At 45.0% G+C, this 17,422-nt stretch overlaps 1 protein-coding gene across 1 annotated transcript in view; it reads left to right on the top strand.

Moving 5' to 3' along the window:
• LOC149445492 (uncharacterized) overlaps positions 1 to 17,422 on the top strand; it is a 156,149-nt gene that overhangs the window by 51,857 nt on the left and 86,870 nt on the right. Inside the window, 1 exon segment of the mRNA XM_089653784.1 lies at positions 3,096 to 4,130. Coding sequence (XP_089509910.1) covers positions 3,096 to 4,130 — 1,035 coding nt within the window.

Here is a 17,422-nt window from a genome sequence, read left to right as displayed (position 1 = left end):
CATGGGGGGAGTAGTTCTTCAATGTCCATCAACCCTCCTATTCCCCCCTCACATCCACATCCTATTATTGTGTGACCAATACCATCCAAATCATTCTTACTTTCATTTCTCAAAGTTATCCGTCTACAAGGAGACCTGTATAGATCACATGATGGCACCAATGAGGATGGAGGAGGACCGGAGTCACATGACTGAGAAGATACTAAACCTCACCCTGGAGATCATCTACCTGCTGACCGGAGAGGTGAGGAGGATTCTGGGAGGTCACATGACATCACTCTCATCTCTATAATACACGGACCTGACCGGAGAGGTGAGGAGGATTCTGGGAGGTCACATGACATCACTCTTATCTCTATTAATAAAACACAGACCTGACCGGAGAGGTGAGGAGGATTCTGGGAGGTCACATGACATCACTCTTATCTCTATTAATAAAAACGCAGACCTGACTGGAGAGGTGAGGAGGATTCTGGGAGTCTAACATGATATTCCTATTGGTTCCTCAATACAGAGATTTCCTCTTCTGAAGTCAGGTGATCATATGACCATCACAGTGCCTCCATGTGACTCCCTAAACCCTGAGAGACACAACATGCAGAAGATTCTAGAAGTCACCAAGAAGATGATGGAGCTGCTGACAGGAGAGGTGAGCGGTGCCGGGAATTCTGGGACATTCTCCAGTAACAGACAAGGGATGTGTCTGGATGGTGACTGTATCATTGTGTGTGTCAGGTTCCTATAAGGTGTCAGGGTGTCACTGTCTATTTCTCCATGGAGGAGTGGGAGTATTTAGAAGGACACAAGGATCTCTACAAGGACGTCATGATGGACAATCAGCCGCCCCTCACATCACCGGGTAAGAGGAGACTTTATTGTAAAGGAGAGAGCAGTACGGAGGATCCACCTAGATCCCCCATCATCTGATAAACACATAGAAACAATGGATTCAGTCAGTGTGTGTGTTTTCTACAGATGGATTCAGTCATGGGAACCCACCAGAGAGATGTCCCTGTCCTCTGTATTCCCGGGATTCCACACAGGAAGGTCACACCATCCCTCACTATTACAAGGTTGGTGGGATGGAGCATTTAGAACATGAACTTGTAAAGATGATGTGTGGATTGTTTATGTGACCTTACATTTTACAGATGATATTTTCTCTCATTTCCTTGATTTAGAGTGGAGATCCAATCGATATAGAATTTGAGGTGAAAGCAGAAGAAGAAGAGGCGTATGTGAGGGATGATCAGCAGTCTATGGAGGAGGATGGAATAACGGGGACATTTATAGAGGAGGACACTCCTACAGAGATCAGCACAGGTGGGTCATGAACACTAAATCCATTCCTCCACCCATACTGCTCACTGATTGGTCCAGAGTAGGGCGGGGACTGGGTGATATCAGCCTGTAATCCCCTGGTCACTTTCCTGAGCTGTGTTCCCCGTCCTGTATTCCTGGATTTCTCTCGGATAATCTTCCTTCTCTGTGCTGCAGACACAATTTATGTATCTAGACTGGATTTATGGAGGTTCTGGGGTTCAGCTGGAGGCAAAAATGTTGATGTTCAACATATGTGTTGGATGACCTGGGACATGTGTATTGGGTCTTCTACCATGTATCAGATCTAGTAAAATCTCTGCCAGAGCAATTCTCCCAGGGTTTCTTACTCTTTTATTTCCTGGCTGTGCCGGGTGGAGGGATATGTCTGTAGTGTCTCAGACCCAAGTCACTGAGTGCAGTCTCAGGAGATGGGAGGCAGCGGTGTGGGATCTCTGCAACTTGTCTACAGTAAACATTTAATCTTCTACTGATTACTGAATACCAATATTATGAGTTATGAACATTACACTGTTTAATTTATATTGTACATTACATACTCCTGACCCCTGCACTATATACTCTATGTTGTACATTACATACTCCTGACCCCTGCACTATATACTCTATGTTGTACATTACATACTCCTGACCCCTGCACTATATACTCTGTTGTACATTACATACTCCTGACCCCTGCACTATATACTCTATGTTGTACATTACATACTCCTGACCCCTGCACTATATACTCTATGTTGTACATTACATACTCCTGACCCCTGCACTATATACTCTATGTTGTACATTCCATACTCCTGACCCCTGCACTATATAGTTTGTTGTACATTACACACTCCTGACCCCTGCACTATATACTCTATGTTGTACATTACATACTCCTGACCCCTGCACTATATACTTTGTTGTACATTACATACTCCTGACTTCTGCTCTCCTCCTCCCCCCACTGCTATATATACACATAATGTGGATTCTCTTTTGTTACATCTATTTCCTACCAGCTGGACATTTTATATCGGATGATGTGATTGGAGCACAGACTTTTACATGGTGATAATAATGTGATAACATCCTCCAACTTTGGACCCTTAAACAGAAAGTGATAATGAGGGAGGAGTCAATACCCCAATGATGGTGGTCTTCAGGATCAGTCCAGTCTTCATCTTGGTTGTTCTCCCCCCATCCTCACTCTCTGACCTCTGGTGGGGCTCAGCCCCGCTGTTCTTCATGACTAAATCATGGACTAAATAAGGAAGTGCAGTACTTCTTGTGTTGGGAAGATGGCGATGAGTGATAGAGGGGGTGGGGACCCTCGTCCTATAATCCCCTCATCACTGTCCCTCCTATAAAAGACAGTTCTGGTTGTTTCCTCACTCTCTGACTAAGGTCCATGAATAAGGAAATGACCTGGTAGGAGATCAGAGGAGCCATTTCCTAGTTCCCTTGAGGGTGGAATTGTAAGCTCCTCAGAGACCAAGCTGCCTGATGTGGGTGGAGTCCTGGTTTGGGGGAACCAATTAGCTCCTGTCAGTAATCCTCTTTGTATTTTAGCCAATGGTCGGGAGATGAAGAAAACCTCCGAGGATTGTCTCACTTTGTCTCCAGACGGGAAAGTAGAAGATGAGGACATCACACAGTATAGTCCAGGAGAAAACCCGGCTTCCTCCAATGTCAATCCGGCACTACCCAGTGTAGATGGACCATTGGATTCCTCGTATCCTGAGGAACCTCAGACTGTGCGGGACCGGGCCGGCCTTCCAAAAGAGAAGAGCTTCTCCTGTACTGAGTGCGGGAAGAGGTTCTGTTCTACATACCATGTTAATGTGCATAAAAGATCTCACACGGGGGAGAAGCCATATTCCTGTCCTGTGTGTGGGAAATGTTTTTCACGAAAATCTTATCTTTACATACATCAGAGATCTCACACGGGGGAGAAGCCATATTCCTGTCCTGAGTGCGGGAAAAGTTTTTCACAGAAGTCCAGTCTTTACACACATCAGAGATCTCACACGGGGGAGAAGCCATATTCCTGTCCTGAGTGTGGGAAAAGTTTTTCACAGAAGTCCAGTCTTTACACACATCAGAGATCTCACACGGGGGAGAAGCCGTATTCCTGTCCTGAGTGCGGGAAAAGTTTTTCAGAGAAGGCCAGTCTTTACAAACATCAAAGATCTCACACAGGGGAGAAGCCATATTCCTGTACTGTGTGTGGGAAATGTTTTTCACAGAAGTCCAGTCTTTACACACATCAAAGATCTCACACGGGGGAGAAGCCGTATTCTTGTCCTGAGTGTGAAAAATGTTTTTCAGATAAGTCCAGTCTTCACAGACATCAGCGATGTCACACGAGGGAAAAGCCATATTCCTGTCCTGAGTGTGGGAAATGGTTTTCAGAGAAGTCCAATCTTTACACACACCAGAGATCTCACACGGGGGAGAAGCCGTATTCCTGTCCTGAGTGCGGGAAATGTTTTTCAGACAAGTCTAGTCTTCACACACATCAGAGATCTCACACAGGGGAGAAGCCGTATTCCTGTCCTGAGTGCGGGAAATGTTTTTCAGACAAGTCTAGTCTTCACACACATCAGAGATGTCACACAGGGGAGAAGCCGTATTCCTGTCCTGAGTGCGGGAAATGTTTTTCAGACAAGTCTAGTCTTCACACACATCAGAGATGTCACACAGGGGAGAAGCCGTATTCCTGTCCTGAGTGCGGGAAATGTTTTTCACAGAGGTCCAGTCTTTCCAAACATCAGAGATCTCACATGGGGAGAAGCCACTTTCCTGTCCTGAGTGAGGGAAATGTTCCTTACTGAAGTCCTGTCTTCCTGTACATCAGGGGTCCCACACACCCCTGGAGGTGTATTAGTACCTTGAGTGCGGGAAATGTCTTCTAGATGAATGTTGCTGGACATCCCAGCTCTCATGTGGGGAAGAAGCACACCCTGATATACACCTCAGATATACTCCATGGCTGATCTTCATCATGGCAGAAACAGTTGATAAGGAGATGAGAGGCCCCCAAAGACATGGATGAAGTGCAGTAAATGTCGGGGTGCAGAGTGGTCAGTAGATCCTGGAAATGAAGGACACAACTTCAGCCCTTCTTGGGTGTCGGAGTTGCGTTTCCTGATAATGATATAGCGGGTTACAGAGCTAGAAGCCGGGAGAGCCCAGATCTCGTTATCGGGAAACTTTACACAGACAACAAGAACTTCTGAAGTTGATGTCCTTCATTTCAAGGCTCTACAGAACAGTGGTGACCCCGAAGCGTCTCTCTGTCTTCAGTCCATCCTTCTCCCATCCCCCAACAGGAGGGAAGGAGAACTCCGACCCAAACTAGGGGGGAACTTTCCTCTCATTATTTCCCTTGGCTTCTGTGTGGGTTTGGGTGATTGGAGGAGTGCGGCACGAGAGGGAACACAGCTTGTTGTTCTATGTCTACATATGGGGTCTGGGTAGATGGGATCCACCGGAAAATATTTCTACTCTTTGATTTTGTACAAATCGTTTCCGTTTTCACTTTGAAGGGCGATATTATGTGTGGTTTGTAAAAGGGATTGGCCCAATAGATACCGCCCCACTTAGAGAATAGATGAACTAATATGACCAGCAATCATTCAGCCATGTCACATGTTGGGATCTTTTCTACAATACTTTGTTATAATAATGGAACACGTTGTGTATTGTATTGTACACCAATAATAATGACTCCGCCCCCACATTCCAGACAAGGGATCTTCCTGACCAATCAGATTCCTTCCTTTGTCATTTCCTGATTCTATGATTACAATCTTGTTAGAAGTAAAACTATAATAAAGAATTTATTGAGTGAAAAGAATTGTGTGTGTCGGGGCCATGATGGGGATCTTTGGGGCCCAAACATTTCTCACAGGGGACACTTTACAAGCCTTTACAGGTCATCCAGTTTCTGGTTCACCATGAATAATGGCCCAGAGTGCAGGGGTCAGGAGACTACTTCATACAGCCCTTCAAACAATGTGCAGTGGTCAGGAGTATGTGATTTACCTCCCAGAGTACAGAGTGTAGTGGTCAGGAGTATGTGATTTACATCCCAGAGTACAGAGTGTAGAGGTCAGGAGTATGTGATTTCCATCCCAGAGTACAGAGTGTAGTGGTCAGGAGTATGTGATTTACATCCCAGAGTACAGAGTGTAGTGGTCAGGAGTATGTGATTTACATCCCAGAGTACAGAGTGTAGTGGTCAGGAGTATGTGATTTCCATCCCAGAGTACAGAGTGTAGTGGTCAGGAGTATGTGGTTTACATCCCAGAGTACAGAGTGTAGTGGTCAGGAGTATGTGATTTACATCCCAGAGTACAGAGTGTAGAGGTCAGGAGTATGTGATTTCCATCCCAGAGTACAGAGTGTAGTGGTTAGGAGTATGTGATTTACCTCCCATAGTACAGAGTGTAGTGGTCAGGAGTATGTGATTTACATCCCAGAGTACAGAGTGTAGTGGTCAGGAGTATGTGATTTACATCCCAGAGTACAGAGTGTAGTGGTCAGGAGTATGTGATTTACCTCCCATAGTACAGAGTGTAGTGGTCAGGAGTATGTGATTTACCTCCCATAGTACAGAGTGTAGTGGTCAGGAGTATGTGATTTACATCCCATAGTACAGAGTGTAGTGGTCAGGAGTATGTGCATTCCATCCCATAGTACAGAGTGTAGTGGTCAGGAGTATGTGCATTCCATCCCAGAGTACAGAGTGTAATGGAAAAGTGTATATGATAGTCTTCAAACAGAGTGAAGTAGCAAAAGTAGTATGTCATGTACAGGGCACAGTGGGTAAGATCATGTCTTATATAGCCCAGCATTTAGATTACTGTGGTCAGGAGTATGTCATACACAGCTCAGCAAAAAGAGTGCAGTGTTTAGGAACATGTCATATACTGCCCTGTGTATAGAGTGCAGTGGTCAGTAACATGTCATATACTGCCCTGTGTATAGAGTGCAGTGGTCAGGAACATGTCATATACAGCCCTGTGTATAGAGTGCAGTAATCAGGAACATGTCACATACAGCCCTGTGTATAGAGTGCAGTGGTCAGGAGTATGTCATATACAGCCCTGTGTATAGAGTGCAGTGGTCAGGAGTATGTCATATACAGTCCTGTGTATAGAGTGCAGTGGTCAGTAACATGTCATATACTGCCCTGTGTATAGAGTGCAGTGGTCAGTAACATGTCATATACTGCCCTGTGTATAGAGTGCAGTGGTCAGTAACATGTCATATACTGCCCTGTGTATAGAGTGCAGTGGTCAGGAACATGTCATATACTGCCCTGTGTATAGAGTGCAGTAATCAGGAACATGTCACATACAGCCCTGTGTATAGAGTGCAGTGGTCAGGAGTATGTCATATACAGCCCTGTGTATAGAGTGCAGTGGTCAGGAGTATGTCACATACAGCCCTGCATATAGAATGCAGTGGTCAGAAACATGTCATATACAGCCCTGTGTATAGAGTGCACAGTGGGTAAGATCATGTCTTATATAGCCCAGCATTTAGATTACTGTGGTCAGGAGTATGTCATACACAGCTCAGCAAAAAGAGTGCAGTGTTTAGGAACATGTCATATACTGCCCTGTGTATAGAGTGCAGTGGTCAGTAACATGTCATATACTGCCCTGTGTATAGAGTGCAGTGGTCAGGAACATGTCATATACAGCCCTGTGTATAGAGTGCAGTAATCAGGAACATGTCACATACAGCCCTGTGTATAGAGTGCAGTGGTCAGGAGTATGTCATATACAGCCCTGTGTATAGAGTGCAGTGGTCAGGAGTATGTCATATACAGTCCTGTGTATAGAGTGCAGTGGTCAGTAACATGTCATATACTGCCCTGTGTATAGAGTGCAGTGGTCAGTAACATGTCATATACTGCCCTGTGTATAGAGTGCAGTGGTCAGGAACATGTCATATACTGCCCTGTGTATAGAGTGCAGTGGTCAGGAACATGTCATATACAGCCCTGTGTATAGAGTGCAGTAATCAGGAACATGTCACATACAGCCCTGTGTATAGAGTGCAGTGGTCAGGAGTATGTCACATACAGCCCTGCATATAGAATGCAGTGGTCAGAAACATGTCATATACAGCCCTGTGTATAGAGTGCACAGTGGGTAAGATCATGTCTTATATACAGTTGCAAGAAAAAGTATGTGAACCCCTTGGGATTACGTGGAGTTTTGCATGAATTGGGCATAAAATGTGCTCTGAACATCATCTAAGTCACAACAATAGAAGAACACAGTCTGCTGAACATAATACTACACAAACATTAGATGTTGCCATGGTTTAATTGCACATAACATGTAAACATTCACAGTGCAGGGAGGAAAAAGTATGTGAACCTTTGGACTTAATAACTGGTTGACCCTCCTTTGGCAGCAATAACCTTAACCAAACGTTTCCTGTAGTTGCAGATCAGACCTGCACAACGATCTGGAGTCATTTTGGACCACTCCTCTTCACAAAACTGTTTCAGTGTAGCAATATTCTTGGGATGTCTGGTGTGAATCGCTCTCTTAAGGTCATGCCACAGCATTTCAATGGGGTTGAGGTCAGGACTCTGACTGGGCCACTCCAGAAGGCGTATTCTGTGCTGTTGCAGCCATTGTTTTGTTGAATGACTTGTATGCTTTGGGTCATTGTCCTGTTGCATCACCCATCCTCTGCGGAGCTTCAGTTGGAGGACAGATGGTCGTACGTTTTCCTGCAAAATGTCTTGATAAACTCTGGAATTCATTTTCCCATCAATGACAACAATCCGTCCAGGCCCTGAGGCAGCAAAGCAGCCCCAGACCATGATGCTCCCTCCGCCATGTTTCACAGTGGGGATGAGGTTTTGATGTTGATGTGCTGTGCCTTTTTTTCACCACACATAGTGTTGTGTGTTCTTCCCAAACAACTCAATCTTGGTTTCATCTGTCCACAGTATATTCTGCCAGTAGTGCTGTGGAACATCCAGGTGCTCTTTTGCAAACTTCAAACGTGCTGCAATCTTCTTTTTGGACAGCAATGGCTTCCTCCGTGGTGTCCTCCCATGTACTCCATTCTTGTTTAATGTTTTCCTTATTGTAGATGTGTCAACAAAAATGTTAGCATGTGCCAGAGATTTCTGTAGGTCTTTAGCTGACACTCTGGGATTCTTCTTTACCTCATGCAGCATTCTGCGCTGTGCTCTTGCAGTCATTTTTACAGGACGACCACGCCTAGGGAGAGTAGCAACAGTGCTAAACTTTCTCCATTTGTAGATAGTCTGTCTTACCGTGGACACATGAACATCAAGGCTCAAGGAGATACTTTTGTAACCCTTTCCAGCTTCATGCAAGTCAACAATTCTTGATCGTAGGTCTTCTGAGAGCTCTTTTCTGCGAGGCATGGTTCACAACAAACAGTGCTTCTTGAAACCAGTAAACCCAAAACAGGTGTGTGTTTTTTAAGGGCAGGACCGCTGTCAGCAACACATCCAATATCATCACACTGATTGGAGTCAAGGTTGGCTCACTCCTGGCTCCAATTAGCTCTGGGAGAAGTCATTAAGCTAGGGCCTCACATACTTTTTCCTCCCTGCACTGTGAATGTTTACATGTTATGTGCAATTAAACCATGGCAGCATCTAATGTTTGTGTAGTATTATGTTCAGCAGACTGTGTTCTTCTATTGTTGTGACTTAGATGACGTTCAGAGCACATTTTATGCCCAATTCATGCAAATCTCCACGTAATCCCAAGGGGTTCACATACTTTTTCTTGCAACTGTACATAAAGGTATTGATAGAACGAGTCCAGAGACGGGGAATAAAAATGGTGATATCAGGAGAGACTTCAGGAACGTAACATGTCCAGTCTGGAGGAGAGAAGGGAAAGGGGAGACATGACTGAAACCTTTAAATACAACAAAGGAGTGAAGAAGGTTCAGGAGGGCAGGATTTTTAATATATATCAAATAAATGGTGCAGCGCTTAACAATGGAACATAGTATATACACACACTATATATTCATGCGTGATATCACTCTAATGGTGATCCATAAATAAAAGTTCATAGTGATAGTGCGGATCATGGAGAGATCCTAATTCAAGGTGAATGGACGTCCTGATCCAAGGTGTGATGATAAGTGTGTCACACAAATAGGTGAAAAACGCACTCACCAGATGTGCGTTTAATATACGCAATATGTATCCTGCGTCACCAGGCCATAGAACGATCATCAGATCCCAGATCAGATTGCACCCAGATCACCATCCCGACTCCACAAAGGTAAGGTCATCCAAAATCGCTATCGGGTATCACCACCAGGGTCCAGGGTCCTCCAGATGGGCACTGCGAATGATGACACTCACACAGAGTGCCCAATAAGAGACCTCATAGCGTGATACTGCTTTAGATACCTTTATTCAGGGTTGGTTGGTGTAGGGTACATGAAAGATTATAAACGAAAAGTTTACTGACCATATGTTTTCCAGGGTGGTTGGGTGTCCTGCTGCTGTTGCTGCCCCCCTGACGCGTTTCGTGCGATGCACGTATTCATAGGGTTCAGGGCTGGTCAGGACCTCCTCACCCATGCTATTTATAAATGTGAATGGCAATTTTGCCTAATGCGGCCGCCATTTTCTCGACTGCCGGCGCATGCGCAGAACGTCGGCGTCGTCTTCCCAGTCTACTGCGCATGCGCGAAAGACCGGCGCCATTTTGTCGTGGATCGTTAATGCGATCCACAGCAGGAAGTCCCCTGCAGTGCGGCGCCATATTATTGGCAGTGAGCGGGGATATAGGAGCAGTATTAACTGTTCCGAATTATTAAACCCCAGGAGGTCCCCTGCAGTGTTGCGCCATATTATTGGCAGTGAAAGGGGATACAGGAACAGTCTTAACTGTTCCAAATCATTAAACCAAGAGATTATAATGACGTCTTTGTGACCACTATGTAGGCTGAGGGGAGAAATTGCTTAAACCTCCCTACTTTACCATTGTGCACAGGGTACTATTTTATAATCGATTAAGGTGTTTTCAAATCATGGATATTATTCAAAAAGTATGTGTATATATATATATGAAAATTCATATAATGCTATGTAAAATCCATCCTGTTTTGCTTAGAATCAAAACAGGATCTGGATTGAAAAAGACATAAATATTCTCCATGAGTATATAGATATAAATAGCATTCAAAGTATATGGTCAGATAGAAATACAAGATATATATAATTAAAATTAACAAATAATGTATATAAATATATATGAAAACATATGGTCATAAACTCCAATAAGATACAGAGTCTCATAAATACATAATAAAAACACATGATTAAAATAACATGATACTAAATCAATATATCGCAATAAAATTTCATTTAAAAAAACTCCTTAAAAGCGATGACAAGAAATGGGGAGAGGGACTCCATTAAAAATGATGACAAGAAATTAGCCCGATGTTGTATATTAATAACATATATACAAATATATTCACAATAGTTTGATATTTAATCCTAAAGTGCTCCTCAAAAATCAAATGCAATCTGTATATATATATCTATATAGACCCGAAGATGCTGGTATATTACATCCTCTTATTATCTGTTGTCTAAAAAGCAATTTAGATCGAAATCTATATTCAATCCTTTGGGGTATAAAGAACCTAGTTCATAGATCCACCGTGATTCGAGCTGTGACACCGCCCGTTTTCTATTTATTCCTCGCCAATGGGCATTTACAATGCCTATGCCCATAAATCTGAGTGACGAGGGATCGCTATTATGATGGATCTTATAATGTTGTGACAAAGAATGGTCCTTATATCCCTTTTTAATATTATTAACATGCTCCTTTAGTCTGTCTCTAAGGCGTCTGGTGGTGCGCCCGACGTATTGAAGGTTGCATGGACATTGGAGCAAGTATACCACAAATCTACTTGTACAAGTTATAAAATCATCAATGTCATAATGTTTACCCCTTGTTGTAGAGATAAAGTGTTTGTTCTTATTAGTGTATTTACTGCATCGACAAATAACGCATTTTCTGCAAGGGTGAAATCCTTTTAGATTAGTGAACATAATTGCATTCTTGGGTGGATCCACTATATTTGGGGCGATCCTATTTCTAAGCGGTGCCACTCTTCTAAAGATAATTTCTGGTTTCTCTGGCAATAGTGTATTTAATATCGGATCAGATTTCAGAATCCCCCAATTTTTATTAATAATGCTCGTGATTTTTCTATGTTGCAGAGAGTAATTTGTAATGAACGGACATATTTGTTTTGATTTTTGTTTGGGGATGTTGTTTAACATCAGATTTCTATCTGATTTTCCTATAATGTCAATGGTCTGATCAAGCGTAGGGCCATCATACCCTTTTTCTACAAATTTATCCTTAATTATCTTAGCCTGTTTATAATAGGTCTCCACATTAGTGCAATTCCGCTTGATCCTAGAGAATTGACCCTTTGGTATATTACGTAACCACACCGGATGATGACAGCTATCAGTTGAAATAGGTACTCAAACACAAGCTTAATATTTAAGGAGTTAAAATTCAGGGTCTTATTAGACTTTGCGATGACGAGGAACTATTTTTGGTTTGGCCACAACTTCTATTTGCAAGAAAAGGGCGTGGCCATGGGGGCAAAGTTTGCCCCCAGCCTAGCAAACCTGTTTATGGCTAGGTGGGAGGAGGATGTCATCTATGCGAGAGACTGGCCCGAGCTCTCTTTTTATCGTAGGTACATTGATGACATCCTCCTCATATGGAACGGTGAAGAACAGGCCCTTTTAAATTTTTTTACGACCCTGAATTTTAACTCCTTAAATATTAAGCTTGTGTTTGAGTACAGCCAAACTAGCGTTAATTTTCTAGATTTGGTGTTAATAAACTATAATGGTAAAATAATGACAGAAACTTATTTCAAACCAACGGACAGAAACGGCTTTATTTCAACTTATGGGTGGGACATTCACTCCATACAGCTGTTTCAACCGCTGTATGGAGGGAATGTCATAGAACTGTCAGAAATAGACTATTAATGACAGTTCTGGGACTGTCCTTCCATACAGCGGTTGAAACATTGTATGTATTTGTTTCCATAAATGGATTTGGGGGGAGGGGACATTAGAGTGTAAGCTCCTCTGGTACAGAGACTGATGTGACTGTGGGGGAGGGGACATTAGAGTGTAAGCTCTTCTGGTACAGAGACTGATGTGACTGGGGGGGAGGGGACATTAGAGCGTAAGCTCCTCTGGTACAGAGACTGATGTGACTGTGGGGGAGGGGGCATTAGAGTGTAAGCTCCTCTGATACAGAGACCGATGTGACTGTGGGGGAGGGGACATCAGAGTTTAAGCTCTTCTGGTATGGAGAGTAATGTCACTGTGGGGGAGGGGACATTAGAGTGTAAGCTCCTCTGGTACAGAGATTGATATGATTTGGGGGGAGGGGACATTAGAGTGTAAGCTCCTCTGGTACAGAGACTGATGTGACTGTGGGGGAGGGGACATTAGAGTGTAAGCTCCTCTGGTACAGAGACTGATGTGACTGTGGGGGAGGGGACATTAGAGTGTAAGCTCCTCTGGTATAGAGACTGATGTGACTGTGGGGAGGGGACATTAGAGTGTAAGCTCCTCTGGTGCAGAGACTGATGTGACTGTGGGGGGAGGGGACATTAGAGTGTAAGCTCCTCTGGTACAGAGATTGATATGATTTGGGGGGAGGGGACATTAGAGTGTAAGCTCCTCTGGTACAGAGACTGCTGTGACTGTGGGGGAGGGGACATTAGAGTGTAAGCTCCTCTGGTACAGAGACTGATGTGACTGTGGAGGAGGGGACATTAGAGTGTAAGCTCCTCTGGTATAGAGACTGATGTGACTGTGGGGGAGGGGACATTAGAGTGTAAGCTCCTCTGGTATAGAGACTGATGTGACTGTGGGGGAGGGGACATTAGAGTGTAAGCTCCTCTGGTATAGAGACTGATGTGACTGTGGGGGAGGGGACATTAGAGTGTAAGCTCCTCTGGTATAGAGACTGATGTGACTGTGGGGGAGGGGACATTAGAGTGTAAGCTCCTCTGGCTCAGTGTCCTCTGTACAGCGCTCTGGTATATGTATATATAACTGTATTTGTGCTCAGAGATCAGTATTACCTGAAGAATGTTTGTGGTTTTCAGTCTCTTTATCTCTGGAAGTATTTCTGTAGATGAAGATTTGTGGTAGTGAAGCTCTCGGGGTCACACATTTCTCTCTGGGGGGGGGTCACATGTTTCTCTATCGGGGTCACACATTTCTCTATAGGGGTCACACATTTCTCTCTGGGGGTCACACGTTTCTCTCTGGTGGGGGTCACACATTTCTCTATAGGGGGTCATACGTTTCTCTCTGGGGGGTCACACGTTTCTCTATAGGGGTCACACCTTTCTCTTTGGGGGGGTCACACATTTCTCTATCGGGGTCACACAATTCTCTCTGGGGGGGTCACACGTTTCTCTATAGGGGTCATACGTTTCTCTCTGGGGGGGTCACACGTTTCTCTATAGGGGTCACACCTTTCTCTCTGGGGGGGTCACACATTTCTCTATGGGGGGTCACATATTTCTCTATAGGGGTCACACATTTCTCTATCAGGGTCACACATTTCTCTATAGGGGTCACACGTTTCTCTCTGGGGGGGTCACACGTTTCTCTCTGGGGGGTCACACATTTCTCTATAGGGGTCACACGTTTCTCTCTGGGGGGGTCACATGTTTCTCTATAGGGGTCACACATTTCTCTCTGGGGGGTCACATATTTCTCTATAGGGGTCACACGTTTCTCTCTGGGGGGTCACATGTTTCTCTCTGGGGGGGGTCACACATTTCTCTCTGGGAGGGTCACACGTTTCTCTCTGGGGGGGGTCACACATTTCTCTATAGGGGTCACATGTTTCTCTCTGGAGGGGTTACATGTTTCTCTCTGGGGGGTCACACGATTCTCTCTGGGGGGGTCACATGTTTCTCTCTGGGGGGGTTACATGTTTCTCTCTGGGGGGTCACATGTTTCTCTCTGGGGGGGGTCACACGTTTCTCTCTGGGGGGTCACATTTTTTCTCTCTGGGGGGTCACACATTTCTCTATAAGGGTCACACGTTTCTCTCTGGGGGGGTCACATGTTTCTCTCTGGGGGGGGTCACATGTTTCTCTCAGGGTGTGTAGTGAACAGAATATAGGAGTCCTTTGGGATAAATGTTTGATTGGTGAAGGGGGGAGGGGCTCTCTTTACAGGTACACATTGCTGACAATGGAAAGGGCTTGGCAGGTTGTTGTGGAATTTCCAGATCAGGAGATGTAAGTTGGTTCCTGCAGCATAGAGCCTTGTGCATGGTGGGGGGGGCTCCAGGCATCTTTTGGGGGTGCTATGCTGGTGCTTGGAGAATACATGGAAATGCTTAGTCAGAAATGAACAAAGCAATGTTATGTAGAAACCATTCACAGTGCAATGAGAAGACGGTCCCTCTTGAATATTGTTAGGTGAGTGCCGAGGGCAGTTGTCTAAAGCATCCCTAACATTGATGGTCACCAAGTGCAAGAGCAACGCCTTGAAGGAACTGAAAAGAGAAATGTGGTGCCCTATGCATGCTGCTGCCCACTGCTTTGTAAGGTATTAGCAAGAAAACATTTGGCTGGCATAGCATGCTTCCTATACATGCTTGTGGACATGACTGAAAAAGTGGCCATAGTCAATAAACTGGGTGTTGCTTCACATGGTATGGTTGGTATGGTGCCACCTTCCCTTCTGGTGTATTGCTATGGTAGAGGCGGAATAGGACCTTGGGGTACACTGAAGAGATTGTCCTTGGGGTACACTGAAGAGATTGTCCTTGGGGTACACTGAAGAGATTGTCATTGGGGTACACTGAAGAGATTGTCCTTGGGGCACACTGAAGAGATTGTCCTTGGGGTACACTGAAGAGATTGTCTCTGGGGTACACTGAAGAGATTGTCCTTGGGGTACACTGAACATATTGTCCTTGGGGTACACGGAATAGATTGTCCTTGAGGTACACTGAAGAGATTGTCCTTGGGGTATACTGAAGAGATTGTCCTTGGGGTATACTGAAGAGATTGTCCTTGGAGTACACTGAACAGATTGTCCTTGGAGTACACTGAACAGATTGTCCTTGGAGTACACTGAACAGATTGTCCTTGGAGTACACTGAACAGATTGTCCTTGGGGTACACTGAAGCGATTGTCCTTGGGGTACACTGAAGAGAGTGTGGGAGTAAAATAAGCCCCATTGTTGGTGTCAGTGGTAGCATTACTAAATTACCCCAGCAAGTGTCAGGGCCACAATAACCACATCAGTTTGCCAGGGCGCACAAGAACAACCCCAATCACTGTGTCAGGGCCCACAAGAGCAACCACAGCATTGTGCCAGGGCCCACAAGAACAACCCCAATCACTGTGTCAGGGCCCACAAGAACAACCCCAATCACTGTGTCAGGGCCCACAAGAGCAACCACAGCATTGTGCCAGGGCCCACAAGAACAACCCCAATCACTGTGTCAGGGCCCACAAGAACAACCACAGCATTGTGCCAGGACCCACAAGAACAACCCCAATCACTGTGTCAGGGCCCACAAGAACAACCACAGCATTGTGCCAGGGCCCACAAGAACAACCCCAATCACTGTGTCAGGGCCCACAAGAACAACCACAGCATTGTGCCAGGGCCCACAAGAACAACCCCAATCACTGTGTCAGGGCCCACAAGAACAACCACAGCATTGTGCCAGGGCCCACAAGAACAACAAAGAAATTGTGAAAAGAGATTCACAAGAAGCCCATTCCGTCCCAGAGAGAGAAGAAAGCAGACAGTGAGTAAAACAGCACACTTACACAGTTAGAACATTTTAGGACACATTTAACCCCTTGACCCCCCCCCCAGTTAACCCCTTCACTGTCGTGTCACCAGTGTCATTAGTACAGTACACAGCTTTTTGCTGATCGCTGTGTTAGTGACGCCGGCGACTTCACATAGCATTAGTGCCCCTTTCAGATAGAGTCAGATTGCCCGTCAGTACACCACTCATCACATTTAACCCCTTGATTGCCAGGAACATGCTCACATACACAATAAACCACCGCTGCTAGTATAGTGTCTGAACGGATCAATATCTTTGATCAGATCAACACCATACCAGCATTCAAATTAGTATAGTGTCCCCAAAAATGAAGCGTTAGTGGGATCAGCCCTGACACCTGCCAGCATCTGTGTTTAGCCCCTACACTTACCCCCCCTTCTCCCCCAGCAAGTGCAGTGTCAGTAGGTCACTGTCACTTGATACATTGCACACAAAACTGCAGTGTTCACAGAATCAAGCCTGATCTCTGCTAGCACTTGCAGGTACATTTGCTTGTAGGGGTTCATGCAGTCACTGAAAGCCAAGTGCTCTTTTATCCTTGAGTCACACTAGGTACCTATAAATTTAGTGTCCAATATGTCCAACAAAAGGTACACTAGTGAAGAGGCCTACAGGATTCTTAGTATGTCAGATGAGAGTGAAGGGGAAGACTTACTGACGGAATCTGTCTCACAATACGAACCTGTAGACAGCTGCGGCACCCTGACAGATCGCTCAGACAATGGGGAAGAGGTCCCTACTAAGGTCAGGCATACCCAACCCCGTTCCCAGGTTGCTGAGATGTTACAATCGCATGATGACTCTCATATGCAGCAGAGTGCCAGTACTAGTGCCACACTACCTTTTGGTAAACTGGCGATCACCAGCAGTCTAGTACATCCTGGTCTCTCTTATACCAGCACTGCAGTATCACTTGGTGATGAGGCGAGTCCCATAAGTGCAGTACAAGCTGGTGAGGTGGCGAGCACAAGTATTGTCTCGCAACCACCAAGAATTTGCACACAGGCCCGTAGAGCACCTAGTATCCTTCCGGACGTGCTTGCAAATCCCAATTGGCAGCCTACAAATTCTGCAGCATCTGTACTTCCCCCATTCACTGCCAAACCTGGAATTAAGGTGGAAACAGCAAATTTAACTCCTCCCCTTGATTTTTTGGAACTGT

This window comes from Staurois parvus, unplaced genomic scaffold (assembly GCF_062004578.1).
Source record: "Staurois parvus isolate SC_StPar_1 unplaced genomic scaffold, SC_StPar_1.0 ptg000720l, whole genome shotgun sequence".
Classification (NCBI taxonomy): Eukaryota; Metazoa; Chordata; class Amphibia; order Anura; family Ranidae; genus Staurois; species Staurois parvus.
This window is presented reverse-complemented; position numbering and strand designations above follow the sequence as displayed.